At 43.9% G+C, this 15,258-nt stretch overlaps 1 protein-coding gene and 1 pseudogene across 3 annotated transcripts; one reads left to right on the forward strand and one right to left on the reverse strand.

Moving 5' to 3' along the window:
- Positions 1-655: 655 nt before the first annotated feature.
- On the reverse strand, positions 656-7,608 carry LOC144110296 (uncharacterized). Of its 2 annotated transcripts, none has more exons than XM_077643148.1 (3): positions 7,425-7,608; positions 7,081-7,292; positions 656-5,391 (listed from the first exon to the last, which is right to left on the reverse strand). In XM_077643148.1, exon 3 carries the CDS (start codon positions 4,882-4,884, stop codon positions 3,313-3,315), a length of 1,572 nt encoding a protein of 523 aa, XP_077499274.1. In that variant the 5' UTR covers positions 4,885-5,391; positions 7,081-7,292; positions 7,425-7,608; the 3' UTR covers positions 656-3,312. Both variants share the same exon structure in this region, with proteins under 2 accessions (XP_077499274.1, XP_077499275.1).
- A 467-nt stretch (positions 7,609-8,075) lies between these two features.
- On the forward strand, positions 8,076-13,517 carry LOC144109848 (BEN domain-containing protein 5-like; annotated as a pseudogene). The gene is made up of 9 exons (XR_013309636.1): positions 8,076-8,302; positions 9,278-9,375; positions 9,462-9,586; positions 9,643-9,695; positions 10,389-10,528; positions 10,998-11,136; positions 11,241-11,315; positions 13,023-13,143; positions 13,410-13,517. The product of XR_013309636.1 is annotated as a BEN domain-containing protein 5-like (transcript).
- Positions 13,518-15,258: the final 1,741 nt, after the last annotated feature.

The raw sequence follows: 15,258 nt of genomic DNA on the forward strand, positions 1-15,258 counted from the left end.
GGTTCCAATTGGAGAGTCCAACTGGACCTCTAAATGGTTCTAGTTGGAACTTCTATTCCAATTGGGCAGTCCAAGTGGACCCATCAGTAGCCCAACTGGTTCCAGTTGGAATCCCGATTCCCAGCAAAAAGTCCAATTGGCCTCCCAACTGGTTCTTCACATCCATCAGGACTCCCACCTGCATTAGTCATTGCGAGTTGATCTCCGAGATTTTGGCTGCTCACCCATTTGCCTGTGTCCACTGAAGTGCTCATTGGATCATTTTGTTTTAGCCTGCTCCATTTGATCCTTATTTACATCTCCTAACTTTGCAGCCATTGAGTTTAGCACAATGAATCCAGTTAAATTTGTTTTTGTCAATTTTGCAAGTGAACCACTACTTTTTCTTAAAAGCATATTTTTAACAGGTTGCTAATTACTTTGAATAAGTCCAAGACCTTTTCGCATATTCTAATAGGCAAGAAAACCTAAAATGTGTCTTAAATCAGTCATATTGCTATGTACTTTTACAGCTGATCCTGTTGATGCCAGGAGTTATACCTAATTTTTTTTAACTGAATTTGTTATCAGATTTGTAAAGTAACAATGACATACAACAACAGTAATTGTTTTACGTGCATGCACGTATTCAAAATCTTTATTTTCAAATTCCACATGACACAGTTGTGTCCAAAATATGAATTTACACAATGAAGCTTAACCTCAATACAAAACAAAGCCGCATTTAAAATATACAATGTTGGACATCACAGCACTTTCAAGAGAAAGTGGAAAATGGCACACAATATAAATATTGCACATTTGGTTCAATATTACAGAATGCAGTTTTACAACATTAGTACAACTTTATAAGTACAAAAGTGCAAAAATTGGAACAAGCACACTGATGAAGATTTTCAAAGATGCAGAGCATTCAGCAAAAAAAAGCATTCAAAAGTGTAAAAGCTCCAGTTGTTTTGTATCAACATTGCATATTTAGTTTTCATGGCAATACCAGGGACGAATTCAATAAGAGGAAAAGAAGAGGCGGGGGGGGGGCATCCTAAAGTATGTCTTCAATGAAAAATCCGGATTCGCACTAATTATTTTTTTCCATACCAAGTCTAAGAAATGTGCGATATAATATCCCACACACAGTCTTCCTCCAAGAGTACCTCATAGATCCACCCCGGATGATATTAGCAGTGGTGGTCCAGCCATTTCAGGAGCAGAAAAATATTCATTTTGTAGCACCTTTGCATCAGAACGGTAATTCTAGAGCAACCTGGGAGCAGCATGAACAGAAAAAATTAGTCACCCAAAAGCGTTTGTTACTATAATGAGATCAGGTTCATCCATGTGTAGCCACGATGAAAAAAAAAAACAGAAGGTGCTCACAAAAAAAACATTTTATTAATGCTGCCACTGTCTTGCACGCAAGTTCAGCCAAGAATGCTTGACTAAACGTCCAAAGGCCACGGTCCTTGAACCATTCTTTTTTTCATGTTGGCACTATCGCAACGCTTCTTGGAATTTTTTTACAAATTCATCAAGCTCACAAAGTGATATCAGCATGGCTGAAATTCCCTTGTTCCAGCAAAGCTTTGCTCCAAGCTTTTGTTCTTCAACACAGAAGATATGACTTCTTCAGCCCGCTTCAGGGCTGACTGACATGCACCCTTTTGATGCAACTGACATGACGCGTGAACATGAATGAAGGAAAACTCGGGAGAGGCCCTCGCTATCCAAGTTGCACGCCAAAAAGTGTGCCAGAAGTCATGCCCTTTCGCAAGGACAACTGGGAGTCTTTGGCCGAAGGTGCAGCCAACAATAACGCTAGGCACAGTGGCATCGTCTGCTACGGTGCCTACTGCGCATGCACAAGCGTGCTGAGACGGCAGCCAAGTAGGGGGGAGCCGGCTTCAAAAAATATGACTTAACCTCCTCTCCTGAGTTCTTTCCTTCCTCTATATGCGCGAAAAAACTGGCTGCTGAATTCTACCACAAGCCAGCCCACCCCGTATTACCTACTGCGGAAACATTTTAGTATATAGCTTGACAACTGAAACCCTTAATGGTTCCAAAAATAGTCATTTTTCCGTGACTGCGTCTTCTTTTTGATGCAGGTAAGGTGCATTATTGATCAATTTGCCGTTTTTAAGCAGACTGGAGCAGCAGAAAGTAAATGTATCAGAATAGTGCTGATACATGCTGATGGTGCAAATGGAGCAGATGAAGAGTGAAAAATTGAGATCAGATGCAGGTGAACAGCAAAGTTTGATGAAATGGCGTGAAGGGGTCAAAATGGTCTCGGGAATGCACTTATATCACAAGCTGCATTTAAATGCAATCACTTCAAATGGTTGCTCAATTGTAAAAGATTTACATTACATCAGTTATAAACAGCTAGCCTAAAAATCGATTAATATATATATATATACACACACACACACCCTGAAGAAGGTGTTCTACACTCTAAATTCCTCTCTACACATGCGCGCACGGATGGACGCACGCACGCACACCCTGCATATAAAAAAATATTCACTCCCTAAAACTGTGATAGACAGTGGCTGAGGTGTTTTGCAGCTTGAACACGAGTTTTTAGGTTAATTTGGACTTTGGTGGTCATACGTATGGTGGCGATATTAAAGAATACCAACATGCTGTAGAATGTTACCTCAGATTAATGTTTCCCAGATGATGCAAATTAATCAAAAGGCGTAGTAGCTAAACGTTTAGGGGGCTTGATTAGTGATCCCAAGGACGCAGGTGCCATGGCCATGTTTCGATGGAGGCGAACAGATAGGTGCATGCGTACTGTGTAATACTAGTGCATGTTAAAGAACCTCAGGTGGTCAAAATTATCCACAGCCCTCCCCTACAGTGTCCCTCATAGCCTGAACGAAATCTTGAGCACTACACTATGGCCTTGTAGTAGCCCAGGTACACTTTCAGGAGAAACCTAAGAAACCATAAGCTTGCCGTCCCGGGTAGCTCAACTGGTAGAGTGACTGCTCTGGTGAAGTGGTGGTCCCGGGTTCGAACCTCGGACCAGGAAGAATTTTTCTTTAACTATGAAGTTTCTGAGAAAGCTGTATAGCTTTCCTCTGTAGCCGTTTGGCTGCATTCGGGTGGATGCCAATGAGTAATTACTGCCTTATTACAAATTTACTCCACCTTGGGGGATTCCCCAAAACATTTGACCAAACATAAGCAAAATGTAATTGGCTAAAGGGTGTAGGAACTAGGAACCGGTGAAATAAATACACTTCCAACGTTCATGAAGACACATATGTTACTGACTGAAGAAAATGGCACAACTTCACGTTTCTAGGAGAATGAAATAACTTTATAGAGGTGCTTCATCTCAACCGTGTTATACTTCAATACCCTGGATTTCAGAGGCTGCACAACAGCAAATATTTGACCACTACTGACAATGCGCACAATTACAGCAAAACTGCCATCTGGGAGCTGTACCAGAGAGTTATTCGTTTTTTTGTTCCTGGCATAGCCTTCGCCGGTAAATATACGGCCACATTGAAACAAACGAGGATACTCAATACTGTTTTCGGCCACAAGCTCCTTGTTTGTTGTGCTGCCTGAAGGGACATATGGCCTACCTCGACCAAAGAAGCGCAACCCCCCAGAGATGGATACACTTTTCTGTGTTGATGCTGTGTCTAGTGAGGCACAGTACTGGATGGCACCTTGATGAGTAGTAATTTTAATGCACTTCTCAACTACTCCTTCAATCTGCAACACACGGCATACCTGGTGAGGAATGCCATTGGCAGCCTTCACAGCCTCCTTCAAGGTGCCGTTTCCCGCCTCAAAAGGAAAGGCAGAGTGAGCCCACAACGGACCCCAGTGTCGCACACTCTTTCCAATATGAAGAAGTTGATGCATGTTATATGTCATGCACTCTTTTCCATAGAGGATTTGAGCATGGGCGCAGAAGTCCAAAAGAAGGGTCTCTGCGAGAGTAAGGTCAGGAAATGACACCTTGGGTTCCAGCATGATATGTACAGCCTCCACCAGACATGCCCAGTGCTGCAAGTACTGACTGCTCAAGATGCCCCCCAGCGCAGGAACACTGTAGAAAAGCAGCCAGTTTTCGAACTCCTTCGCTTTCCACCATCTTCTCTCTTTCGTAGGTCTAGGTGTGCGTTTCTCATCTCTGGGAGGTGCAATGGTCATTAGGCGTTTGTCTATTGCAGCCTGAGAGCGACCCAAATAGAATGAAGAACCAGGCGATTCAAACCACAAGTCCAGAAACTGCCGCCCCATTCCCAACAACATGCAGTGCATATAGTCTGGAACAAAGCTCCAGACTATATTAAACTGCTGCATGTTGATGAGTGGGGAGAAAGATTTGACACCATTGACAGGTCTGCCCTCGACTATTGCTGTTTCCATATCCGACACCATCTGCTCCTCACTCCTTTCGGCACTGTCTTTATCTTCAACTGGGTATTTTGTTGCTCGCCCAACCCTTTCGCCTTTCTGTAGACACCAGTTGCAGCCATGGTATCCATTAAACTGAGTTACGCCCTGCATGGGGGCTCTGGCCACAGAATCAACAGCACAGCAAGTGCAGAAGGCCTTAAAGTTTTGTTTTCTGCCTTCATAGTTAAGGTCAAATCCTTCCTGCGATAATTTGTTCATGACCTCCACAAAGGCACCTTGAAAGATGCCCATGTGGGGTTTGTCTTTTCCAAACCAGAGACCTGCTAACACCAAATTTTTCATCCTTTTTGACGGTGGCAGCTCATTAATCATAAGTTGGATAGGCCTAATCGATGTGCCACTCGACTTGAATACAGGACTGCCATCTGCATTCAGTGTGAAGCTGATTCTGTGGCCAGCTTGACTAGTAGCATCAACGAAGCTGCGATACATGCTGCCATCATAAATGTCAGACAAGGTACTATTCAACTTGAGCGGCTTTGTCAAATCAAGAAGGGTGGAGTTTTCTAAAAATTTGCATAACTGTTATGGCAGATTTAAAAGGACAAAAAAGGGTGCATCTGCCATGGCAGATGTTCCACATGGCTGACCACATTCACAGCAGTGAAGGGATACACCTGGCACAGCTTCACCCACATAAATTGTGCACTGTGGGCAAAAATAATGAAATGACATTCCTGTCCCACTGTCTTCAAAAATCTTGTTTAGTTCATACTTCGAATGTGGCAGAACAGGACGTTCAAAAAATGCATTGACCATGTCAATAAGGCTGAGAAGTGCACTAAATGTCAGCCTCGAGTTGAGTGCATACCTGAGGACCATTAAGAGCATGTCACCTTCTGTTACTGCCAATTTGGATGACACAATATCTCGGAAAAGACTGCTAAGTGCAGCATCATTTGAGCTCGGGCTTGTGCTCCCACTCTGGGCATGGTGTTCCTGCACACACAGAGAAGGTATCTTTTACTTATTTGAACATACCATAGTCTCAGTGAGAGAGGCAGATGGGCATGTTTGTACAAGTATTTCTGCAACATAATGCAACACAAAAAAAGTTACATAATTTGGGTAATGCAAAAATGATTTCTCGTGCAGAAGCCACTTAAGTTTTATTTCGTGCATTTTTTTTTTATGAAAGCGGGGGCCCGAAGTAAACAGCTATCCAAAGACAGCATGAAATAATGAAGCCCTTACTTTGCAATAGAATAACCAGTGTTCACAACAGAATAGCATTTCCATCAGCCGCCGCGGTGGCTGAGTGGTTATGGCGCTCGGCTGCTGGCCCGAAAGACACGGGTTCGATCCCGGCCGCGGCGGTCGAATTTCGATGGAGGCGAAATACTAGAGGCTCGTGTGCTGTGCGATGTCAGTGCACGTTAAAAAACCTCAGGTGGTCGAAATTTCCGGAGCCCTTCACTACGGCGTCTCTCATAGCCTGAGTCGCTTTGGGACGTTAAACCCCCATAAACCAACCATTTCCATCAGCACAAGCAAAAATAGTAGCAGAACATTCGAAGTCACAAATAAAGCCTGGACTCCATGTACGCGAAAACTCACGCGAACGCGAAGACGACGGCGGCGGCTGGCGTTCGCTCTGTCGCTTGTGGGCAACCTCCATGCAAGCGAAGGCGGCAGGCGACGCGAACCCGTGACGTGCGCAGCGGATTCCGTGCTTTGCGCACTCAAGCTTAGAAACACGCCCGTAACCTGTTCTCTCTCTTAAAATTTTGTGAGTGTGCCTCATAGTCAGGGCCAAAGGAATATTTCCTCTACGGCAGCGGTGTAGCGGCAGTGGAGATAGCCAAAGGCGTGCTTGCGGAGACGAAGTCACATCACGGGTTCACGGGGGAGGTGTGCTTTCGTTCGGTGCCTGTGCACTCCGGCTTAGTAAAAACACTCCCATAAACTGTCACCGCAACCTGACTGTAAGTGAGCAAACTGTAATATACCACTGAGAATGCGCGCCGCGAGTGTTTCTGCACAGGTGGAGCGCAGCGGCACGGTGGATCGAGCGCCGGTACCCGCGGCTCGACACGCATCTCTCCCTGCAGTACGCCCGCTCGCGTAGCCCGCTCCAAATGGTGTTAGCCCTCCGCACCCAACAAGTAGATTGTTTTAATTATTTAAATCGTGCGGGTCTGCCTCTCAGCTACAAAACCAAATATTTTCTCGACGGTGGCGATGACCAAGACGACGGGCTGGTTTCGTGAGATGTGCCCGTGAGAAACCGTGGACAAACCGGAAACGGCTTTGGGGGGCTCTGATTGGCCAGTCGCGTGGGGAACTTCCGGGCGACGGGCGAAATTTTCTGTGGGTGCAGATCCGAGCGACACGGCAAGCGACACATGCATTTTGCTTCGCGCGACGGCGTCGCTCGTCGCTTGCCGCCGTCGCCTTCGCGTTCGCGTGAGTTTTCGCGTACATGGAGTCCAGGCTTGAAAATTAAACAAATGCACGCACTTCATTTCGCCGCATTCAGGCGGGAAAGATAAGAAAGGCCTATCAGAGGAAAGGTTACAAAAAATGACAGGGCATGGCTTTTTCCAGATAAAGGCTTCAATATTGAATCTTTGCCACATCATATGTGGAAATTCATGATGTCAAACCTATATCGCGTCCTATACTCACCAGGTTATCATCACGTCCATCGTCTGCATCCGGCTCGCTAACAGAACCGGAGTTCTGTACCGCTGAACTGAATGCGCCTCCCGGCGTGGCGTGTTCACAGTCACTGGCAGCGAATGGCTGTTAGCAGCTTTCTTCGTCCGTTGTGCCTGCTCCTCAATATTTTCTGGTGGCGATTGCAGCTTACTATCTACATTGTCTGCTGCAGAAAGTTCCTGTGTAACAATGTTTAAAGAATCAGTCAGCGGCGTTCGGAAGCACGAGTAGTGGCCACATGAAATCTAAGGTTCGACGAAATCTCGTCTGGTCGGGTGGCCACATGCGGTATTATTTACGTTCGTACTTACGCCTCGTTCTTGCTGACGGTTTTTGCGCCAGTAATGTGTCGATTTCGGCAGCTGGAACTTTGCGCCAGGGTTTAAATACTCTTTGTAATTTCCTCGCTTCTGCCGCTTCTGCGGACGCGCCATCGCGATTCCGGAGCAACAACCACTGCTGCCGGGAGCTTCCATTGCTGGCATGTTGCCGATGTTGCCTCGGCCACCCTAGCTACAGTGAACCTCGGCTATGACTACAGCTCGGTTTGGCTAGTTCGGCCGCATTCACAGAAAGGTCAATCCAGCAATCATAGGCATTGAACCTCGAGTGATAAATTTGCGAGAAAAAATAATTTTTTGTGCGATGCCTTGGCGCTTTGGTACCAGTTGCATTGTCATTGCTACTGATTAAATGAGAAGTGTGTTGTTGTTGTTGTTGACCTCACACAATGGCACATACCCAAATACTATAAATGTTGTGTTAACAAAGAAGATTTTAAAAGTTTCCTGAAAAAAGTCAAGGGAGGGGTAAAATTTTGATAACTGCTGGCAAATCAGATTTAAAAAAAAAGTGAGAGAAAGAAAAAGAGGGGAGTTTTAGGCTAGGTGGCGCTGCCGCTCGAGAAAAAAATACGGTAGCCAATGACAACATTCATAGCGGGCAGTTTGTCACTGTAGCAGCCTCGTGAGCCTTAGCGGAAGTTTTTTTTGGCTGTCGGCACAATGGGCACGCATGCCTACGATAGGTATGAAGACGATAAGCGCTGTGCCATCGTCCCTATAGAATACATAAAAAAAATTTGATTTTAGGGCTGACGGGGACTACGCGTCTACATTTTATTTTGTAAAATGGATTGAGGAGGATGGCTCGTCGGACTATTATCAGGCCCGCATATTGCTGCTTGGAGGTAAGTTCGACCTGTTATTATTATGTGCCTGCGGTAGAGACATTCTTAGCGCATTGCAGAGTAACTGATGGGCAGCTAAATTTACTGCAACACACTATTCTACAAAATTTGCTTGATCGCGCAACGTGAGTTGCAGATATCGCGGTATGAACGCATGAGTCTCTAAGAAGGTTGTTTGATCGGTCAACGTGAGTCGCATACATAGTGGTAAGAACGCATAAGACATAAATCATTAAAGCGTGGCTGGTGTGCACTTCACAGGACGCAGCTGTTAAGGCATTTGTTTCTGTAATGGCCGGCCACAAATTTGACAGCTAAAAGCTGCCCTATCAGTGGGAGAACACGTGTTTTGTGGGAGTCGACCGCGTGGCCAACAAGTGGCCTATAAACTTACGATTAAGGCTACTGAAGAGCGGCTTTTGTTACAGCGGTAGCATTACTGCATATCTGTTAAGGCTGTAATCTGGTTGACAGAGTTAAGGACTTGGTAATGAGCTCATTTTTTTGCTGGTTAAGGTAAGGCGTGCTCCTTTATCATTCCTGTATCCACAATTTCATTTGGAATATTCAGGCCTAGATGCACTTTAAGAATAAAAATATAAAAATAAAAAGAATAAAAAATGAAAAGTACTTCGCAAACGCACTTTTGAATTGTTTTGTAAGTTTATAGCCATACATAACAGGCCACTGCTTCAGAACCGAAATTTACTGATTTATTTTATTTATTTGACAGTGTGATGTCAGTGCATCAAAAGAAGTGTAATTAATATGTGCTCTCTTTTTTATTTTTTGGAACTCTAGGTTTTAATCTTCAGCATAGAAATAAAATGTATTTGATGTGTCTGCTACTAATTGCCTCCATTTCCGCTCCGCTCTTGAAATACATTTTTCGATATGCATTTTCACTTGCTACAGCGTCAAGAAGCCCTATGCATTTTTACTTGCAATTTATTGATCTGTGCGGCAATGTTTCAGACTCCGAAGAAGACCTGCAAACTAAAGTGAGGCAGCGTCGTGTTCGCTTCAGGCGAATTGTAGATTCCAGCTCGAGTGAGCAAGAGGAACGCGAGGTGGTATGTATGCTCCTCAATACACAGAAACTGTCGGGCTCTTGAGAGTCTGAAGCTGAGAAATCTCTTTGTGTTTTGTTTATTTATAGGAGCCTAAGAAGCAGAAAACTGCCAATAAAGAAAATCTTTTAAAGGCTTTGGAAAGCAAAAAGAAAAAGTGCTGCGTCAAAATGAAAAAACAGAACAAAATCCTCTGTCAGCTGCATTGGCAGAGGTGAGCAGCCTCAGGAAACGCCTGCAAGAGCAAGACTCGGAAATAAAAAAACTCAGAGACCTGAATGAGAGACTTCAGGAGAAAGTGATAGGAAAAATGGATGAGCTGGGTATGATGGCTTTTTGATTTCTCTGTACTAATTTTAGCGTGGTGCTGGCATTCAATGTAGTGTATTTGAACCACACTTGAAAGACAAAGGTTATTAATAATGTCGTACACTACAGTCTTTCAGTATGCCTGCCACATGGTGGCTTATCATCCGTAGAGCTTTTATTTTGGGCCTGTTATTTCCTGGTGAAAGCCTGAGCAGATTCAGAGATAAATCTGGCTAAACCATAGTTCTACCCGAAACTACACAGATGTTGCAGTTTGCCGGTGCATAAAGCTCGGTGATACACATAAAAATTAGCAGGTGTATTTATCACAAGAAATTTTCAAACTTAATTACCTTTGATGCTTGTATATTATGTGGTTTTTTTTCAGTAGGTAAATTGAGGCAGCATTTTTATAGAAGCGAGAATGCTATAACAGAGATATTGGTAGGATGTTGTGTGCCAGGAAAAAGAAAAATATTGAACAAACATTTAATTTATGTTCATTCACCAAATTCATTCTCAAATATGAACCCGAAAAATACTGCCTAGTTTGTACTGCCCGATTTTCTCGTGATGCAAAATTCAAAAACAACGGGCCCCTTCTTGCATTTATGTTATGTAGTGAATACATTGGTTTTCAAAGTTTTATAGTGTGCTTCTTGGCATGTGTGCACCATTGTGATTAAGGTGTATTACTATGTTTTTAGGGTCTTTCTTTAATGCCCAAGCCGTCAAGAGTATGCCTTCAGTGCCTCAAGACAAGGCGGATCTACCATCGGCACCCCTTGAAATAGAGACTGCTGCAGTCTCAAATGCGGCCCCACATCTCCCCAGTCAAGATGATATGGTATCCCTGAATGCTTCTTCAAAAGCCTGAAACAATTTGAATGTGGTTTCAACATAATTGGACAAGATTTACTGATGCAATTGTAACGTTTTAAACATTACTGCAGATAGCTGCATCTTATATCTTGAATGTACTTTAATTTCGCTTTGTATTGTGCATACCAAATCAAAGTTCTATTGAATAATTGTCCATGCTTTACATGCTCTTGCAGCCCTTGCTAATATTTTGACACTGGTACATGAAATTTACCTGTGCCAACATTTAAGTTTCTGCTCAGTATGTCCACTTTAGCAGATCCATGGCATACTTTTTTTTATTTCAAACTTTGTCAATGCATGATGATAAAAACAGTTATTGCACTCCTTTATAAATATAAGTTATAAATACTCCTTTTTACACAGGTTGGAAGATACAGGCATGGTGAATGAGCATGTGTAGAACACACGATCTGTTCTTTTTATCTTTGCAGGTGGACATTGGACGTGGGATCCAAATATCCAACAGTGCTTGGGTAAGAATTCAGCAGCTGCCCAAAGACAGCATGTTTGTAAAAGAGCTGCTGCTAGTGATCTGGGGTGTGGCAGCACTACGGAACCGTTCCCTTCAGGGTAATAACATAGCACTGCTTTTCGCCATGGTTTTTGAATTGGTGAAGCTTTTACAAAGTTATTTATTTTTTCTCCGCTGCATTCTATTACGCCCTTTTCCACAGGCAGACATTGCCCAAAATATCCTGACCGTCCAAGAAAGACTGCGCTGAGCCCTGTGAAATTAGCAGTGATGCGTGGTGAGTACGGACTGCTGTTCAGTGCAGTTTTTGATCTGTTCTTTGCTCTTGCTGCTATGGTTGTGTCGGTGAGCTGCCCACAAACTTTTAAAGCTTTTGGCATGGTTTTAAATCCTATTCTTCCCAAAATGAAAGTGTGTGCTTACGTAAGTGCTAATAGATAAGGCAATGGATTGTATGGAAATAAAATGTTTGCAGTTTTCTGTGTATGTAGCTGCACCCATATTGACATAATTATGTGTAATAGCTTTTGCCTTCAGTTTTTTTTTCTTTCAGTGCAGTTGGTAATGGAAGTCTAGACATCAAAAGAATCAAATTCAGAATCAATACCAAATGTGGGAAGAAACCCATGGGGTACCCTGAGAGTGATACGTGCAGTGCACAACGTACTGAAACTTCCAGACAAGCTCACAACAGAAGATATGCAATGAACCTGTTTATAAAGGGCCTCAAATATGTTTTCATGTGAAGGGAAAAGGGTGCTATTGTGAGTTCTACAGCTTTTATCCAAGCTGCAAGCAGCCCTGCATGCGACTGCTTAAATTTTGCTACCTGACGTGATGACAGTTTTCTCTGCATTTATGTTAATCATTTTGCCTTCTATTATAGAGGAAGGATTGATCAGGAGGTAAAACAGAAGTAGCTAGCTTCCTTTCTTTATCAATATATGATAGGAAGCTAGCAACCTCTTGTAAGCAGTTTTGAGTTTGGCTGGTTGGTGGATATCAAACATAGCAGAAATGGGTGCACGAGATGGGACAAGAGACTACACACACTTGTGTAGCATAATTGTACCGTTGGTTGCCTTTTGACTGTGCTGTGGTTGTGTTTTCTTGCATGACACTTTTGTTTGGACATTACGTTAGCGTGTCCATTGAGCACAACTACTTCTCATCGAATTGCATTCTCCACTTCACGGTAAAAGCATCCAAAAAGGTGGACAGAATTTGACAGAAAACTGGACAAGTGCCTGTGGGAAATCATGAATAGCACTTTTCAAGGTGAACTACCAACTGTTTAACGCTGAAACTCATTCTAGAAATTGTTATTTTATCAAAACTGATATTGCCACTGTGAAAGTGAAACTGACTGAAGTTGGGAATTTCGTTGGGGTTCAGCATCAATAGATATTTGTAAACCTATCGCACTTCTCTTGTTAGACTTCCACTATCCTGCGTATAGAGCCTGATACTGGGTACTGTTTATTCTTTGCAACACTTATGGCAATAAATTATGCTTTGTGAGCACCATTTTTTCTGTGATGTCGGCACTGTGATAGTCTAGAACAAATTGGACTTGTGTGCTTAAGAATAAGCTTTCCTTGGGAGCATTTGGCAATTTGTTCCTTCACAGTTCAATATAAATTTCCACCAAAATAATACAAACTAATGCAAGTGCAGGAGGTTTTTCTGGTTAGCCAGGCTGAGTATTTCAAGACAATATAAGGACAGCATTGTGACACCACTTAATTTAAGAGGCAGTTGGAAAAGATAGAATGAGTGCCCGTGTGAATTTAAGGTTATATACAAAGGATAAGCTGCAAGCACGAGCGTATTGGCAATATGCAACCACGCCTTCTGTTTGCATCATAGTTTGGAAATCTACTAAAAACAGTACAGGCAGAATGGAAGCTTGCATTGATAAACTTAGCGAATGTCCTCTGATTGCTTTTTGTAAATAATCTACTGTTCCTCTCTATGTCACCAGAATGCTACAGGGAGCGGCTTCAAAAGAACGGTGTCCCTGCACACATGGTCAACGTGGCTGTGAAGCAGCTAAACCGCTTTGTTGTCGAAAAGCTGGGCGACATTGAAAAGCTGGCCAAGGGGTACTTATAATTTAATTTTTGAATAATTTTTGAATTTTCCTGTTTGTTTGCACGATGGTACTAGTATGCATTTCGCGGAGTCCATGTAGCTTTTTACTGCCTGGACAATGATTATGGATGAAGTGGCAGGATTTATAACCTGCCTACCTCTGTAAAGTAAAATTTTCATTGATATTTATGAGAGGATACACACTCATTTAAACTTCAGTACCAAAATTTTCTTCACTTTTTCGTCCTAATTTGGCTTGGGTGGTTTCATTTCGCAGGCAGGAGCAAAAAGAAGCTAGATGCGATGGAGCAGAAGAAATGTGAATGGAAAGGGGATGAAGTGTTTTTTTTTTGCTTTGCATCTCATGAACAAGATTTGTTTAAATGAATTCTTGTGTTGTGTCCATTTATTTTAGGATCTGTTGGATTCAGCTATTCAGGCAAAGTGGAGAATTGATTTAGTGTGCAAGATAAAATCTAATATATTCAACCCACTGGTCACAGTCTGTGCAACTAATTCTGCATTTGGTCTGTCTCACTGATCCCAATGGGCCTGACATCGTTATCCAGTTGGTCTGGCCTAGAGTCACTAAATAAAGACTTAGAGTACCGGCACTCTTTTCTCCTATTGTTCTGTGCCGCCGCCACGATCATTGGTCAGTTTGCATCACGTGATATTTGTTTACACTGCGACGGTTCATGGAGGCTGCCATTTTGTGGCTTATGCGTTTTCAGTCGGGCAACTGTGGTAGTCCTAGTGCTGCGAGTGCTGCCGGTGACCGACTCAGTGACCAGGGATTCCGCGCCTCCTAGCATTTCAGCTCCGCACGACGAAAGCATAAACTGAAGGCAACAGCTGTACCGGTTGCATCTGAGCGGCTCCATGCCGTACGGCTACGATACCCGCCGCAGCGCAGGGTGGCTAACAGCGTTGTTCACAAAATGGCCGGGCAAAGTTAGCGGCGAGGTCGCCGAAGCGGCAATCTGGCAACAATGATAAACAACAAAATGGCCGCCCCTGCTTACCGCCGTGCTGCAGTGACGGTGCTCTGTCTTTATTTTAGTGACTCTAGTCTGGCCCACTGTACCCTTTGTACCCAATGGGTATGACCTGGTAAATCCAATTGGTCTGGCCCACTGCACCCTTTGTACCCATAGGGTGTGACCTGATGAATCCAATTGGTCTGTCCCATGGAAACCATTGTACACAATGGGCCTGGCCTTTTGTATCCAAATGGTTGGTCCTGCTGAACCCATTGTATCTAATGGGTATGACCTGTTGGGTCCAACTGGTTGCTCCTGCTGAACCCATTGTATCTAATGGGCATGACCTGTTGGATCCAACTGGTTGCTCCTGCTGAACCCATTGTATACAATAGGTGTGACCTGTTGGATCCAACTGGTTGCTCCTGCTGAACTCATTGTATACAATAGGTGTGACCTGTTGGATCCAGCTGGTTGCTCCTGCTGAACCCATTGTATACAATAGGTGTGACCTGTTGGATCCAACTGGTTAGTCCTGCTGAACCCATTGTATACAATAGGTGTGACCTGTTGGATCCAATTGGGAGTCCAAAAACACCAATGGAAATTTCAAATGGTTCCATTTGAAAATTTCCAATTGGTTCCAATGGTTTTTTTAGCTACGTCGAAATTCCACCCCTACCTCTACGGACGACCGTTCAAGGTGGTCAGCGACCACCACGCGCTGTGCTGGCTTGCCAGTTTGAAGGACCCCTCTGGCCGACTCCCTCGATGGAGTCTGCGTCTCGAGGAATTTGACGTCACCGTCGTTTACAAGTCCGGACGTAAGCACTCTCGCGCCGATTTCCTCTCACGAGCCCCTGTAGATACACCGCCGCCGGACGACGATGAGGACGCCTTCCTGGGACCCATCGGCCCCAGCTCTTTTGCTCAGCAGCAACGCTCGGACCCCGACCTAAGAGGCCCCATCGAATACCTGGAAGGCAAGGTTTCTTCACCCCCTGCTTCATTCAAGCGAGGACTTTCTTCCTTCTGTGTGCAGAATGAGGTCCTTGTGAAGAACTTTACAACGAGCAAAACAGCCTACCTCCTTGTCTCCGCGAAGAAGTTCTACAGGCTTCACACGACGAGCCGACAGCTGGA

Source organism: Amblyomma americanum, chromosome 11, assembly GCF_052857255.1.
Source record: "Amblyomma americanum isolate KBUSLIRL-KWMA chromosome 11, ASM5285725v1, whole genome shotgun sequence".
Taxonomy (NCBI): Eukaryota; Metazoa; Arthropoda; class Arachnida; order Ixodida; family Ixodidae; genus Amblyomma; species Amblyomma americanum.

Excerpts from the sequence above, each read along its gene's own strand:
- LOC144110296 (XM_077643148.1), bottom strand. The coding sequence starts at position 4,884 with ATGTATCGCAGCTTCGTTGATGCTACTAGTCAAGCTGGCCACAGAATC.